The sequence below is a fragment of the Aethina tumida genome, chromosome 1, assembly GCF_024364675.1.
Source record: "Aethina tumida isolate Nest 87 chromosome 1, icAetTumi1.1, whole genome shotgun sequence".
Classification (NCBI taxonomy): Eukaryota; Metazoa; Arthropoda; class Insecta; order Coleoptera; family Nitidulidae; genus Aethina; species Aethina tumida.
Genome location: NC_065435.1, coordinates 63,469,622 through 63,483,033, shown reverse-complemented (window position 1 = coordinate 63,483,033; position 13,412 = coordinate 63,469,622). Strand labels below are relative to the sequence as shown.

The window sequence follows — 13,412 nt, the reverse complement described above, 5'->3', positions numbered from 1 at the left end:
TATATATTTATATATACGGGAAAGCTAATGGAAAAATAAAGTATAGAACAATTCATTAAATTATGTCAAAATGCCACTTTCCATAATTACTACTCAATAATTAAAAATGAAAAATGCACCACTGATTAGGATTAAGTAAAGTAATCTGTTGATAAGTAAAATTACATGTTTTAAAACTAATTGAAAATTTATATAAATAGAAACAACTAAAGAAACTTGGTGTCAGTTTGTATTTCTTTAACATGAAGTTACTAGCTGTAAGTAAAATTATGTATTTTTTTTTTAAATTAAATATAATAATATAGAAATAAATTTGAATTGTGAATTTAACAATATAAACGCTATGTGGCGAAGACATTCATTATATTACACAATTTCAGATATTTCTGTTTGCCGGTGTGGTTGTATCTGTTGTATTGGCGATAAAAAAAACATCAACTACAGAAGCAACGACAACAGAAGCAAAGACCACTGAAAAGTCTACATCAACAGCAAAAACCACAACAGAAAAGTGTAAGGAACATCATGGCTATCCCCATCATGGAGGACATGGAGGTCATACACATGAAGGTTATCCTCATGGAGGTTATCCACCAGGAGGTTATCCACATGGAGGTTTTCCCCATGGAGGTGGTGGAGGTTACAGACCTGGCGGACCAGGTGGAAGGTGGTGATATGAAATATTGATGATATCTGGACGTACTTAATAAAATTATTCAACTAAGTATTTTCTAATTATATTGTTACCTATAAAAAATAATTTAAAAATGAATAAAATTCATTCAATTTTAATAAGTAATCTTAAATCACTTAGATCAGTTAAAAATGTTATTTTCATATTGTTATTTTATTTTCTAATTATATCATTGCCTATAAAAAATAATTTGAAAAAGAATAAAATTCATTTTAATAAGTAATCTTAAATCACTTAGATCAGTTAAAAATGTTATTTTCATATTGTTATTTATTATGAATTTTCCATGAAAATTAAATTACAAAAAAAATAAAAAAAAATTTCTTGAATAGTTAAGATTTTATATCATCTAAAATATTGTATATTAATTATTGGATAATAATTTACCATTTGAAATTATCTCATGGTATTTTACGGTAATGACAGTTATCTTATAAATAAATTACACATTAATGTAAAGGTAAACAATAAAAACAAAAACATTATAGTTAAAACGTAATTGTAATTAGAACTCATAAATTTCTAAATCTCATATAAAAGGCATGTGCATCAAATGAAATAGGAGTATAGGAGAAGTATTCTAAGATGAAGATTCATCAAGTAAGTTAGTGAGCATAATGTATCCGTTGGTACTTTTAAATTTTTTATTCATTGAGAGGCAAAGCCTGGTGTATTATTTATAATTTAATGTATTTTTGTAAAACAATTTATTTTTTTACAGATTATAATTCTAATGGCTGCATTATATGCAGTAGCATTTGGATCACCTAAACCGACAATATCGAAGAAGGATCTTCTGGGAGCTTTAGGTGGTCTCGGAGGTGGTGGTCTCGGAGGTGGCGGGCTCGGAGGTGGCGGACTCGGAGGCGGTGGTCTCGGAGGTCTTGGAAGTGGTCTTGGGGGTGGAAAATTGGGAGGTCTTGAAGGCGGATTGGGAGGTGGACCTGGAGGTGGTGGTAGTGGAGGAGTAGTCGCAGGATTATTGGTAGCCAAGGGTATAAAGAAGTTATAATGTTTCTTACCAAATAAATAAGGCAGAGATAAAATAAATGTTTAATATAATATAATTTTATAATGATATAATATTATATAATGAAGTATTTTTCGCGCACTTATTGTCACATAAAGATAATTATTTCAAATAGATAAATCATAACCGTATTTTATACCAATTATTCAGCAGCTTTGTAAAACATATAAGAAAATAACATATACAACAATGCAATAAACACATGGGTGTACTGGGCGGAGCTTATCGATAGCGGGTCTCATAGAATTTTGTTTCCAAAGTGGTAATGCCATTCTGCAGCCGACTGTACATATCCATTTTTATGTGGGATACCTTGATAAAATTTATTTTCAAATTTTTATTTTGTTCAACTCTTTCTTGAATTGTACAGTTTAAAATCTAAAGTCATATTATCATATTTTTTACAAGAATCAGAATCAATATAAACAAAAATGTTATTTTATTCTGATTATGTTCAAAAATTAAATCGAAGCGACCCATTTATCGATGCCTCAAGAGAAAAAAAGTTTCTTTGGTTTCATAATCAAAAATTTATCTGCTAATTTGTTTACTAATTTTTGTTATTTTGGATTTATTAAGTATTATTTTATTTAACTGATATTTTTATTACACAATAATGTAAAAATATGTAGGAATAATTCATTATATGTACAAGACGTTTGTAAATTTCTAAAATATGCAGTTTCCTAATAGTCATACAATTATAAACAATTATATAACAACATAATTATATAGCTTTTTACACTTTGCCACTTTATCTTAAAAGCAATAGTCGCATTTACATAAAATACACTTCTAAAGTCATAGGCACATAGAAAAAAATACGAGTCAATATGAAACTTGTTCACGTAAGTAATCAATTTTTACATTTTTTTCCATTATAAATATATATTATTATACAATATATAAATTTTTTGGACCTTGTCTTTTGTGTTGTCACTAAAATCATAGATCTCATTCTCTTAATGAAATGATAACTGAAATTTTGTCTGTAGTCTGTGATTATTTGTCAATTATTTAGAATCTAAACTAACTAACAATATTTTTCTTCTAAATTATGTCTTTTAATTGCTTTATTATCAGTAGCATTACGATTTCCACATCGAAAAGTTAAAAAAAGTGTAAAATATGGAGGTAGAAAACAAAGGAAAGGACGGTTGAGGTAAAGTATTTGGAAAGAAAGACTTTTTGAAATAGCATTCTAAGTACAAAATAAGAAAGATTTGAGAACAATACAATTTCTTCAAATTTAAAACTTATGAATTTATATTTATATTCATATATATTTTTTATTCAACCAATATTTATTTCGATGGTAAAAAAATATTTTAATTAACATATTTGATTTGGCAGAAACTTTCACATGTCAAGACAATTTATACATAAGTAAAAAACCTAAACTAATTTAAAAACTATATTGTTAACATATATTATTAAATTTAAATTAATATAAATATTTAAACTAATAATTTAAACTATTTGTGTGTTGTATACTGAGATCAAAATAAAATACTAAAAATAAAAAAAACCTTCGACTTCATTGTGGTTATGAATAATTTACTTACTATATTTCATTAAGATAAATAAATTACTGTTTAAAATTTGTTGTAGTTAATAAATTGTTACTAGCCTTATTTAATAATTTATTAAGCTTTTAACATAATTATTTAGTTTTCCAAATGTTTGTAAACTATTACTAAATGAAATTTAAGTTAGTAAACATTTTACAACGCATTTTATTTTTTACCAACTACCAAAAAATTATTCATAATTTTAAAGTAGCTACCTTCAAAGTAAATAAATATAGACCTAATTTGGTCTACATTAATGGTAAATTTACATTTGACCCAATTTTCATAAATAAATAATACATATAAAAGATTAGATACAAGTACAAAAGCATGAAAAACGCAGTATATAAAAAAACATGCAACTGTTATTAAAGGTAAGCATTGTTTTTATATTACTACATGAATTTAATTAAATATTTTATAAAAAACACTTAAAACACTAATTAAAATATACATTTTCCTATAGATGTAAAAATATTAGAACTTGACTTATAGGTAATACCATTATCTCTGGTAGCTATTCAGTTGCTACTTGTACAATTGTGCACCAGTACTACTTTAACATCTAACCAAAATGGGGAACTATCCCGAGAAAAACGTTTCATAAACAATACCGCATGGACTAATGCCAACAGGACCACCTTCATACCTTGGTGGCTCTTCACTTATCCTCCTCTGCCTCCAGCACCTTCACCGCCACCGCCACCACCGTCCCCGTATACATTTTTTGACTACCAGCCTTTAAATTTAAGTTATCCACGCTGGTTCTTTGGATAATCCATAATAATTTATTCTTTAATATTTTAAAATACTAAAAAACAGTAATAATTATTGGTTAAAAAATTAAATTGTAAAATTATTAATCTTTTTAATTTTCTGTTTATTTTAATAGATTCATGTTACGGATGTTTTAGTAACAACAACCAACGAGTTAATATCTAGTTTAAAATTTTAAATAATCGGTCTGCAAACAAAACCAATGATGAAATGTATATTACCGGTAAGTAATTTATTTTTGTAATTCTATAATTTATTATTGTATGAGAACATTTTATTTAAACATGGTTCTATTTATTGAACTCGATTATAAACTGATTATCTCTCGGTAGCTTATTTATAAGATATAAAAATAATATCAATGGAAATGTATGTTAATAACATTTCTTATACGTATTCGTATAAGTTATTAATATATTTTTTACTCATAAGTGAGAAATATATTTCATATAATTTAATTTTCAATGAAATAATTCTAAAATAATAATTTTTTATATACTATATACCATCATTATATTATCATTAATAATCATTATTAAATTAATTAAAATTGCATTTAACTTTATTGAAATTCAGTTATTTAGTATATTTTTTAATTTCGATTTTTAGATCCTAATAGCCACGTTTCTGGCAAAACTTGCATATTCAGCACCTGAAGAAAAACTAACCACACCTGAACCAAACACGACACACATATTAAACGTTACATCTACTGAAACAGTTAGTAGTGAAAAGCCTTCAATAACATCAAACACCACTGAAGGAAAACCCAAAAAAAATAATTTACATGAAAATACGACTCTACTACCAATAGTGGTGAACCGAGATCAGATCATCGAAGCCATAGCAAAGTTGCCCAATGATGTAAAATTAGTAGCTATACTTTTAATAGAACCACCAGAGAAAGGTCCTGTACAACATCAACAATTTCAGGGTAACGTCCCGTATCACACTCCAGGAAATAATTATGCTCAGTACGGTCCCAATAGAAGTCCCGGAAATCAGTTTAGACCGTCTCCATATTATGGACCATATGCTAACAGTTTTGGTGACAATCAACCTTCATATAACCCTCCATTCAAACCATCACAATATTTAGGGCCTTCTTATAGTGATGAAGAGAATCAATATTATGGCCCTTACGATGACGGTAGCAATATTCAATACGGTCCCCGATATTCTGTGTCCAATCAAGACAGTGACGGAGAAACTTACTATGTTCCTACTTATAATGGCCCCCCTGAATATCATGATCCGATATCATATTCATAAGCTTAATTTGAACAAATACAATTTTTTTTAAACATACCAGTCCCTCGTAATATTTTATTAAATGTAAATACTGCAACATGTAACAATTAGTCTTTTATTTCAATACACAATAACTAACACAAAAATGAATATATTACTCAAGTCCAATAGATATAATGTAAATTTAATGTATGTTAATTAGTAAGATTTTAAAATGACTGTTACTGTTCCCACCTGTACGGGTGTCGCAACAATAAATAGTTCTTTGACAATCAGAATCGAATCATTTAAAATTTAAAATATTCTTGTGTACTTAATCTGGTGATGGCATCAAACAAGCAATATGCGAATCTCTTTTAAGGTAAGATAAATCTTGTAATAACTATATACGTATATAATTGAATTTCTCAAGGTTTCATTCCTTTTGGTTTTGGCTACTCTTGGTCTGACTTCTCCTTTAAACGATATTGAAGTTACCAATCAACCGTCAGTAGTGACATATACAACAACAAACTTTAAACCAGCGGAATCCAAAACTGAATTAATTTCTCTTGACAGCACAGACCATGATATCCCACCAGATGCTGATAAATTTGATCCATCGCAATGGAAAGGACCGTTTAAGGTAATCATTTTCGGCCCACACGGAAAAGCAATAGACTACGATTCCAACCAGGAAGTTTACCTATAAATTTTTTACTTTAATAACGGTTGATATTAAACTAAATAATTCCGAGTAAAATGTATGTTTTATTTAACGAACCTTCATTAAAAATAATGAAAGTAGATATGTAGATGGATCATCAGAATATACTAAGTACAGTTTGTATTAAAAATATTTTATAAAAAATAGATCTGAAAACACAAATTTAAATAATAATAATAATATCTTTGCTAATATATTTTTATTATTATATATTAGACTTTATTTGAGAGTTCATATAGTAAATATATATTAAGACCAAAGAAGATTTTTGTTCTACATATTTTTTTATTATTTCTAGACGGTTAACAATTGCTTATATATTCAAAATTTTATATTTATTTAAAATTATGCTTTTGACAATGTGAAATTTTAAACAAATAAATAACAAAATAATTTTTTATTTCATATTATAATACGCATAGTTCTTTATCACAAACATACACATAACACTGATGTTTCTACTCAACTAGAATCTTAACACAGCGTGAATGATTATTATAAATTTAATTATACGAGTTATAAGGTACAAGATAAATAATTAAAAAAAGCATATTTATTCAGTTATCTGTTTTCCAAAAAAGACAGACAGTAATGATAAAGAATTATTACTTTTTTAACGACAATATTTATCAAAAATTTGACTTTTTAATTTAGTTACTCACCCAACGTATCGCTTATATTGACGTCTAAACTGATTCACCATTTTAGTAAATTACCTGTTGACCATTCTGCAAGTATATAAAGAAAAATTGTAATTTTTCTAATATTGAATACATATTAAACCATGTTTAATATCTTTGTGGTAAGAAATTTTTGTAGTTCTATAAACAAGTTTACCTAATCTATATTATTTAGGTTCCGTTTGCTTTACTCCTACTTTGCAATTGGGTCCATCCATTATCACTTCAAAAACGGGCTGTGAATGAAACTAATTCAACAACAGAAGAACCTTTAGATGTGGAAGTGATAATTAGACCTTGTCCACCAATATGGTTGCCACGATTTAAAAGAGACGTAAATTCAACAAATGGCACATCTAACACAAACTCCACAGGTTCCTTAAGGCCGGAGATTATTATTTTACCCTGCTTTCCACCACCACCTCCACATCCAAGACCATGGTTTCCGTGGCACAGAATGCATCCTCCACACCGCTTCGGTGACGACCCGTTTTCATTTTTAAGAAAAAGAAGGGAAGTAACGGATTCTAGTACGGAAAAAAATTCTTTAAACTCGTCAGACAGACCTCATCACGATCATCGTGGTGAACATGGAAGGCAGCATTTACAAGGAAGACAAAGAAGAGCTGTAGGTGACGAATCAAATTCAACAAGTACTACAGAAACATCATCGGTCAATGCGACAAAAATTCCGGAACCAACGGAAGTAGTCACTAATACAACAACTAACACTACTGAAGACACAGTAATAGTGGTTGAAATAGAGGACATAGAAGTGGTTCCGATAGAAGGCCCTGATTCGATAAGTGACTCATCAGACAACGACTGGCCTCCTCGCGATAGGGAGGGTTATCGTCCACGACCGAGAAAACATCCTTGGCACAAAAGGCGTTTTCCTGAAAATGATGGATTTTAAGAATATAAATATATATTTTCCTAAAAATATATTATAATACAATGTTGCTCAATTTATATTTTTTTGTAATTTTAACTCTCACAAATAAAATGAAAATACTGTACAAAATTATTTATTAATTCATACAAAGGTAATATTTATAATATATGTATGAATTGGAAAAACTATCTTCTAGGATATTTATATATTTTCTGTAGTTTTTAGGGTTATTATACAGACATGTTTCATTGCTGTCCTCTAATCTTCTTGACTTGATTATTTGATATAAGACAATTACAATTTGTACTGGTTGTAATGATTCAAACAGTTTAAAAATGTGTTTTCAACAGTGGAACATCCATCTACAATATCATTAAACTATAATTTATATATTTATTTTTTATTTACTTAAATACCAAAAGGGTACCACTGCTGTTGTCCTTTATCTGCCTCACTTCTCGCAGAAGCCACAGCATTTCTTATTGCTAAAGGAATTGCTACGGATAAGCATATTGGAGGTTCCCCAATGGCTACAATTTCATAAATTAAACAAAATTAATAGCCTGTGTGTGTTGTACCTTTAGAATGTAACACGCCCACTGCATTGGGATTGTTTCCAGGAAATTTTACTCTAAAATTTTGTGGAATGTCTAACGCTCCAGGAGGATAATACCACCAAGTTCTGTTAGTCAAATTTTTTCCATTATCGTCATAAATTATTTCTTCAGTTGTATGATAACCCAGACCCATGACAAAAGCGCCCTCAAGTTGTCCAATATCAATAAGAGGATTCATTGTATCCCCAACGTCTTCTATTATGTCCACCTGAAGGATTTGATGTTGTCCTGTTAAAATATCTACTTCAACTTCGGCGGCTCCAACGGCATAAATCGAATAAGGAACCATATTTGGTAATTGGGGGTGATACCTACATTATAAAGTCATATAAATTATAAAAGTTGATATATAGTATGATGGTTGTACAAGATTTGTATTAATGTATTATACTATCTACATTTAAAAATTCCTTCTTTTTTTTAAACAGTAAATAACAATGACACAATAACAATGGAAATAAATTTAAATTTTAATGAAAATAAATATTGAGTGATTGTAATTATGCAAGCGTCATATACTCAATATTTCAATACAAATAACAACCTTGTTATTCAAGAAATACTTGCATTGATTGAGCACTTAAACTGATGTAAGCAAGATGGCATTTGGACACTAATTCTTTCCACGTGGGATTAATTAATAACACTCTCATTGGCTTCATTCTCTCTAATAAAATATCACATGCTTTCATTAAAGCCTAAAAGTGAAATATTAATATTTAAACTTTCTGTCCATTGATAAATATTTACATAACAAACTGCTTCACTAGTTAAACTAGCAGCACTAGCGAAATTATTCGGATTTGTTATAGTGTTTGTAGGCTTTACTGATATTAAATCAATTGGTATGCCGAACTTATGCGCACATACTTGAGCTACCTGAAACAGTTAACACAAAAGAAAATTATAATAAGAGTGTAGATATGGAAACCTTTGTATTAATTCCTTGTCCCATTTCAACACCACCGTGAACTATTGAAACACTGCCATCTCCATGATAAATTGATACTATTAATTGGTAGTTAGCAAAAACTTCCATGTTATAAGTCAAAGGAACGATAGACATTCCACGTTTCTTCCATCTATTAGACTAAAAGTATTTTTAAATTAAATTATTTTTCCAGCAATAATAGTAGTCTCACATTATTAAACTGTATTATACTCTGTTTACGCTTTTCCGTCCCAGCCCAATGTTTAAAATCGTTAGCATACTTTATTATTGGAGCTTTTAAAATGTTAAGATTGTTGCATTTTAATTGAAAAGCATCCATATTCAAAGAAGAAGCTAGATGTTCCATTATTGATTCAATACATGCAACACCTTCCAAACTACCTATAATATTTTAAACATAACCTAAAACTTTCATTTCAAAGTTTTACCTGGTCCTCGAGTCCAACAATTAGCAGGAGTGTCAGTCTTTACAATATAACACGAAAAATGCCATGTCTCTATATTGTAAGAGTGTTTAAATGAGTCAATTAAGAAAAGGTGGATAAACTCATTTCCGCCTTGACCAAAATCAGAATATAGATTAGCTTTTAAATACTGGATAGCTCCTCGTCCATTTACACCAGCTTCGTACTGGACATAAATCGGAAATCTTTTGCCCAAAATTTCCATATTTTTCTCCAAAGTTAATCTCATTTTAACAGGTTTTTTCAACTTAAAGGCGGCTAGAGCTGTTGCAGCTGATATCATCGTATTTCGAACAACTTTCGCACCGAAAGCTCCACCCAATCGCCGAACATGAACATTAATTCTAAAAAATTAATGTAATAAATAAAAAATGCAGATTGACGGCAACATTTTCTGTTCATATTATATTTAATTTAATAAGATGATAAATAATAAAAAATGTAAATCAGTAAATAATTAAGTAAGGGTAATTAATGTGGTATGTGATTGCTTTACTTTGCCTGATGTATTCCCAAAACATTCGCAATTCCCATTTGGACACAATCCAACCACTGGGTAGAAGCATATACGTCCAATTCCCCTTCAATTGGTACAACATTGCAACACTGGAGTTCCATGTGATAGTGATACTGAGACCCCATGTTAAACTCTCCCTTAACAATTTTTTTTACATCAAATCCTCGTTTTAAGGGTATTACGTCAGTCACATGTGTAACCCTTTTTTTCTTTACGTCTTCAGATGCACTGAGTATTTCGCGAATAGTGAGATATGGTTTATGATCTGGAGGTGTACATGTTACAATTACCAACTGGGCTGCTGCAATAGCAACCTCTTCACTTTTAGCGACGATTACTCCTACCGGTTGATGGTACCATAAAACTTTTCCACTACAAAATAGTTCTTCGTCCTCAAAAAAGAAAATAAAGGTATTTAAGGGCGTCCAAGAATTCTTTCCGGGGATATCTTCTTTACCATAAAATGCCACAACACCAGACAACTTCTGCAAATAATTACAATAATTTGTTGCAATTAAATCTGAATTGTGCATATATTTACCATAGCTTCAGATGTATTTATATTATTAATTAGTGAACCAGGTGTTGCATTTGCAATAACAAATTCCGCAAAAAGTTGACCCGGAAGGTCAGGGATATCATCAATAAATTCTGCTTCACCTAGAGAATATCATGACGGTACACACATTTATAACTAATTGTGACTTTAAGTACCTGAAGTTTGTGCTAATGCTTCTAATTTAACCATAGGTTTTGAAATTGGATACATGTTTTTTTTTGTAGTATATTCTTGATTACTAGTGGAAACAGGTCTTTCTAAAAGAGTTCTAGCTGATACATTTTTGGCACTGATTTTGGACGTTGGTGCTATACTTAGTGCAAACTAAAATGTTATTTTTTATAAATTTAATATATTTATGGAAATTAATATCAAAGTATACCTTATATAATAGTGAAATTGCCAAATTTTTTCTAAATTCAGGTTTCTGATTTGGTAATATATAGTCTGGGTTCAGTTCTTTGTGCAAATTTGAGAAAGCACCTTGAAGAACGGTGTTATCGAATATATTTTTATTTAGGAAATATTTTTCAGTATTTGTAGCATGGATAAATAGGGGATTGATGTTTCCAAATACAATAGTGCTACTCTGAACGTTTCCGTTCTTTATTTTAAATAAAAATCCTGCGTTGATAATGGCATGCACGTTTTGAGCTCTAGGCATAATCTAAAAAGTTAGTGTAAATTGAAATGAATGGAAGACGTACAATTAAACACCTACTTTGTAACTTGTGCAGAAGTAAGAAGCATCATATGGTTTCAAAATTATGCTTTTTATAACCTTTTTATACATATCAATTTTTAAAAAGTCTTGCGGTGAAACCTTGGTTTTATTTCCGGAAGAATCAACTGGAAGTGAGTTTATTTAATAATAATTTAAATTAATTAATATATTTACCTAAAAGTAAAGTTGCCCCAATAGTTTCCATGATCAAAAAAATATCCGAAGCAAACTCAGGATGGAGATGTTTTATCATCAAGTTTCCAGCAAGAGTTCCTATCTACAATAAAATAAAACGATTGTGTTATCAATTTAATATTAATTCTTACATTTCGAACTGGAACATTTGCCATAAGTTCAATATGATCTGCCATTTTATCCAAATACAGAAAATTAGTATTTTTAATTGCCTCTTCCCTAAATATTTCCAAAGTCCTATTAAGAGAAATGTTACCTCCGAGAACCAAAGTATTATTTTCAAATACCCAAATAATTAGTTCTGGAATACTACATATGTCTATATAAGTTTGAGGTTTCGGATCATTTTTGTAAACGCCTAGACACAAAAACTGTTGTATAAAAATAAATAAAGTGACATTCTGATACCTCTAGCTGTATTTCCTCCAACCAATTGATAAGATCCATTTGTTGTTGTTAGCGTTTGAAGCAAGTCTTCAAATTTGTAAACTTTCAACCATTTCGATGTGCCATTGTATAATAAACTAACGCCTTTGTGGCATGGGGTGCTACAATTAGTTTGGCATTTATTAGAATAGCAAGGATTGTAATCTTCAATATCTTCCACCGCAAACTTTTTGAAGCTCTCCAAAATGGGTCTGTAACCTGTACACCTACACATGTTGCCTAAAAATAGTGTAGTGTATTAATTTTAAAATATGTGTAAGAAAAAATATACCATCAAATGATTGTTCTATTTTTTTAGCAGACATAGGTCCAGTTGCATCCAAAGCAAACATATTCATGACCATTCCGCAAGAACAATACCCACACTGAGTGCCATTTCCTTCTGCAAGGCCAGTTTGAATTGGATTATAACCCGCTAAAGCACCACCTATTCCTTCAATTGTATGTATTTTCCAGCCCTGACACGAGAATACGGAAACCAAACACTAAAATTAAAATAATATTTAACTGTTCTCTTTCGAAAAAATTATTTATTTACCGAATTTACAGCAAATATTTTTTTAGTTTTGTTCGCAGGATCCGTATGCTCAACGGCCACAACACAACAACCACATCCACCCTCAAGGCACATTCTTTTCGTTCCAGTGAGGTGAGCAATTTTGCGTAAATAGGTGTTTAATGTCGTTTCAGGCGTTATATCATCAGCTTGTGCTAATTTTTGATTTTGAAAAATTAAATCGTTTAACGCATTTCGTACACAAAAGAAAATTTTGAAAATAAAATTTTAAAAATGAATTTTGACATATACTATATATTATATTATATATATATATATATATATATATATATATATATATATATATATATATATATATGCTAAAAATATAGTTAATATATATATATATATATATATATATATATATATATATAATATAATTTTATTTATTAAATTAGTTTATTATTTAAATAATTTTAAAATATTTACATATATATTTTATATGTTAAAACTATATTGATGTATGAGAATATTTTCAATTTTACACAAATTGTGGCAATAATTATTAAAACTATGTGATATTTGAAACAATATAATAAAATATTAGTATATTTACTTGCCTAACATTAGTAAATAATTTAAATAATTAATATTTCTTTCAATTAACTATAACTCACCTGTATGTTCTTCATTGCCAATAGTAAAACGTAACGTACCCATATTTAAATCAACTAAACAATTACACACACAAGATTTATAACCATTAGTAATATAGTCACACTATTATAGTAAACTCTTGAATGTGGATCATTATAACTTATAACCGATAAATTAGGG

General features: G+C 29.2%; 5 protein-coding genes across 5 annotated transcripts; 4 read left to right on the top strand and 1 right to left on the bottom strand.

Moving 5' to 3' along the window:
- The first annotated feature begins 161 nt into the window (after positions 1–161).
- Positions 162–725, top strand: LOC109598967 (uncharacterized). The gene is made up of 2 exons (XM_020014876.2): positions 162–257; positions 381–725. Exons 1-2 carry the CDS (start codon positions 243–245, stop codon positions 672–674), a joined length of 309 nt encoding a protein of 102 aa, XP_019870435.1. The 5' UTR covers positions 162–242; the 3' UTR covers positions 675–725.
- Positions 726–1,108: 383 nt separating this feature from the next.
- LOC126266505 (acanthoscurrin-1-like) lies at positions 1,109–1,855 on the top strand. Its single transcript, XM_049970625.1, has 2 exons — positions 1,109–1,294; positions 1,416–1,855. The coding sequence occupies exons 1-2, from the start codon at positions 1,280–1,282 to the stop codon at positions 1,704–1,706; spliced, it is 306 nt and encodes a 101-aa protein (XP_049826582.1). The 5' UTR covers positions 1,109–1,279; the 3' UTR covers positions 1,707–1,855.
- A 1,646-nt stretch (positions 1,856–3,501) lies between these two features.
- Positions 3,502–6,022, top strand: LOC109598952 (uncharacterized). Its single transcript, XM_020014858.2, has 3 exons — positions 3,502–4,295; positions 4,682–5,684; positions 5,736–6,022. The coding sequence occupies exons 1-2, from the start codon at positions 4,275–4,277 to the stop codon at positions 5,342–5,344; spliced, it is 684 nt and encodes a 227-aa protein (XP_019870417.1). The 5' UTR covers positions 3,502–4,274; the 3' UTR covers positions 5,345–5,684; positions 5,736–6,022.
- Positions 6,023–6,702: 680 nt separating this feature from the next.
- On the top strand, positions 6,703–7,681 carry LOC109598956 (uncharacterized). The gene is made up of 2 exons (XM_020014866.2): positions 6,703–6,831; positions 6,885–7,681. Exons 1-2 carry the CDS (start codon positions 6,814–6,816, stop codon positions 7,623–7,625), a joined length of 759 nt encoding a protein of 252 aa, XP_019870425.1. The 5' UTR covers positions 6,703–6,813; the 3' UTR covers positions 7,626–7,681.
- LOC109598932 (uncharacterized) lies at positions 6,884–13,295 on the bottom strand. Its single transcript, XM_049970594.1, has 19 exons — positions 13,253–13,295; positions 12,618–12,790; positions 12,351–12,564; positions 12,041–12,298; positions 11,764–11,990; positions 11,612–11,714; positions 11,435–11,562; positions 11,096–11,380; positions 10,869–11,037; positions 10,696–10,814; positions 10,134–10,639; positions 9,602–9,981; positions 9,364–9,554; positions 9,153–9,311; positions 8,972–9,100; positions 8,789–8,919; positions 8,183–8,532; positions 8,021–8,134; positions 6,884–7,966 (listed from the first exon to the last, which is right to left on the bottom strand). The coding sequence occupies exons 1-19, from the start codon at positions 13,293–13,295 to the stop codon at positions 7,899–7,901; spliced, it is 3,747 nt and encodes a 1,248-aa protein (XP_049826551.1). The 3' UTR covers positions 6,884–7,898.
- Positions 13,296–13,412: the final 117 nt, after the last annotated feature.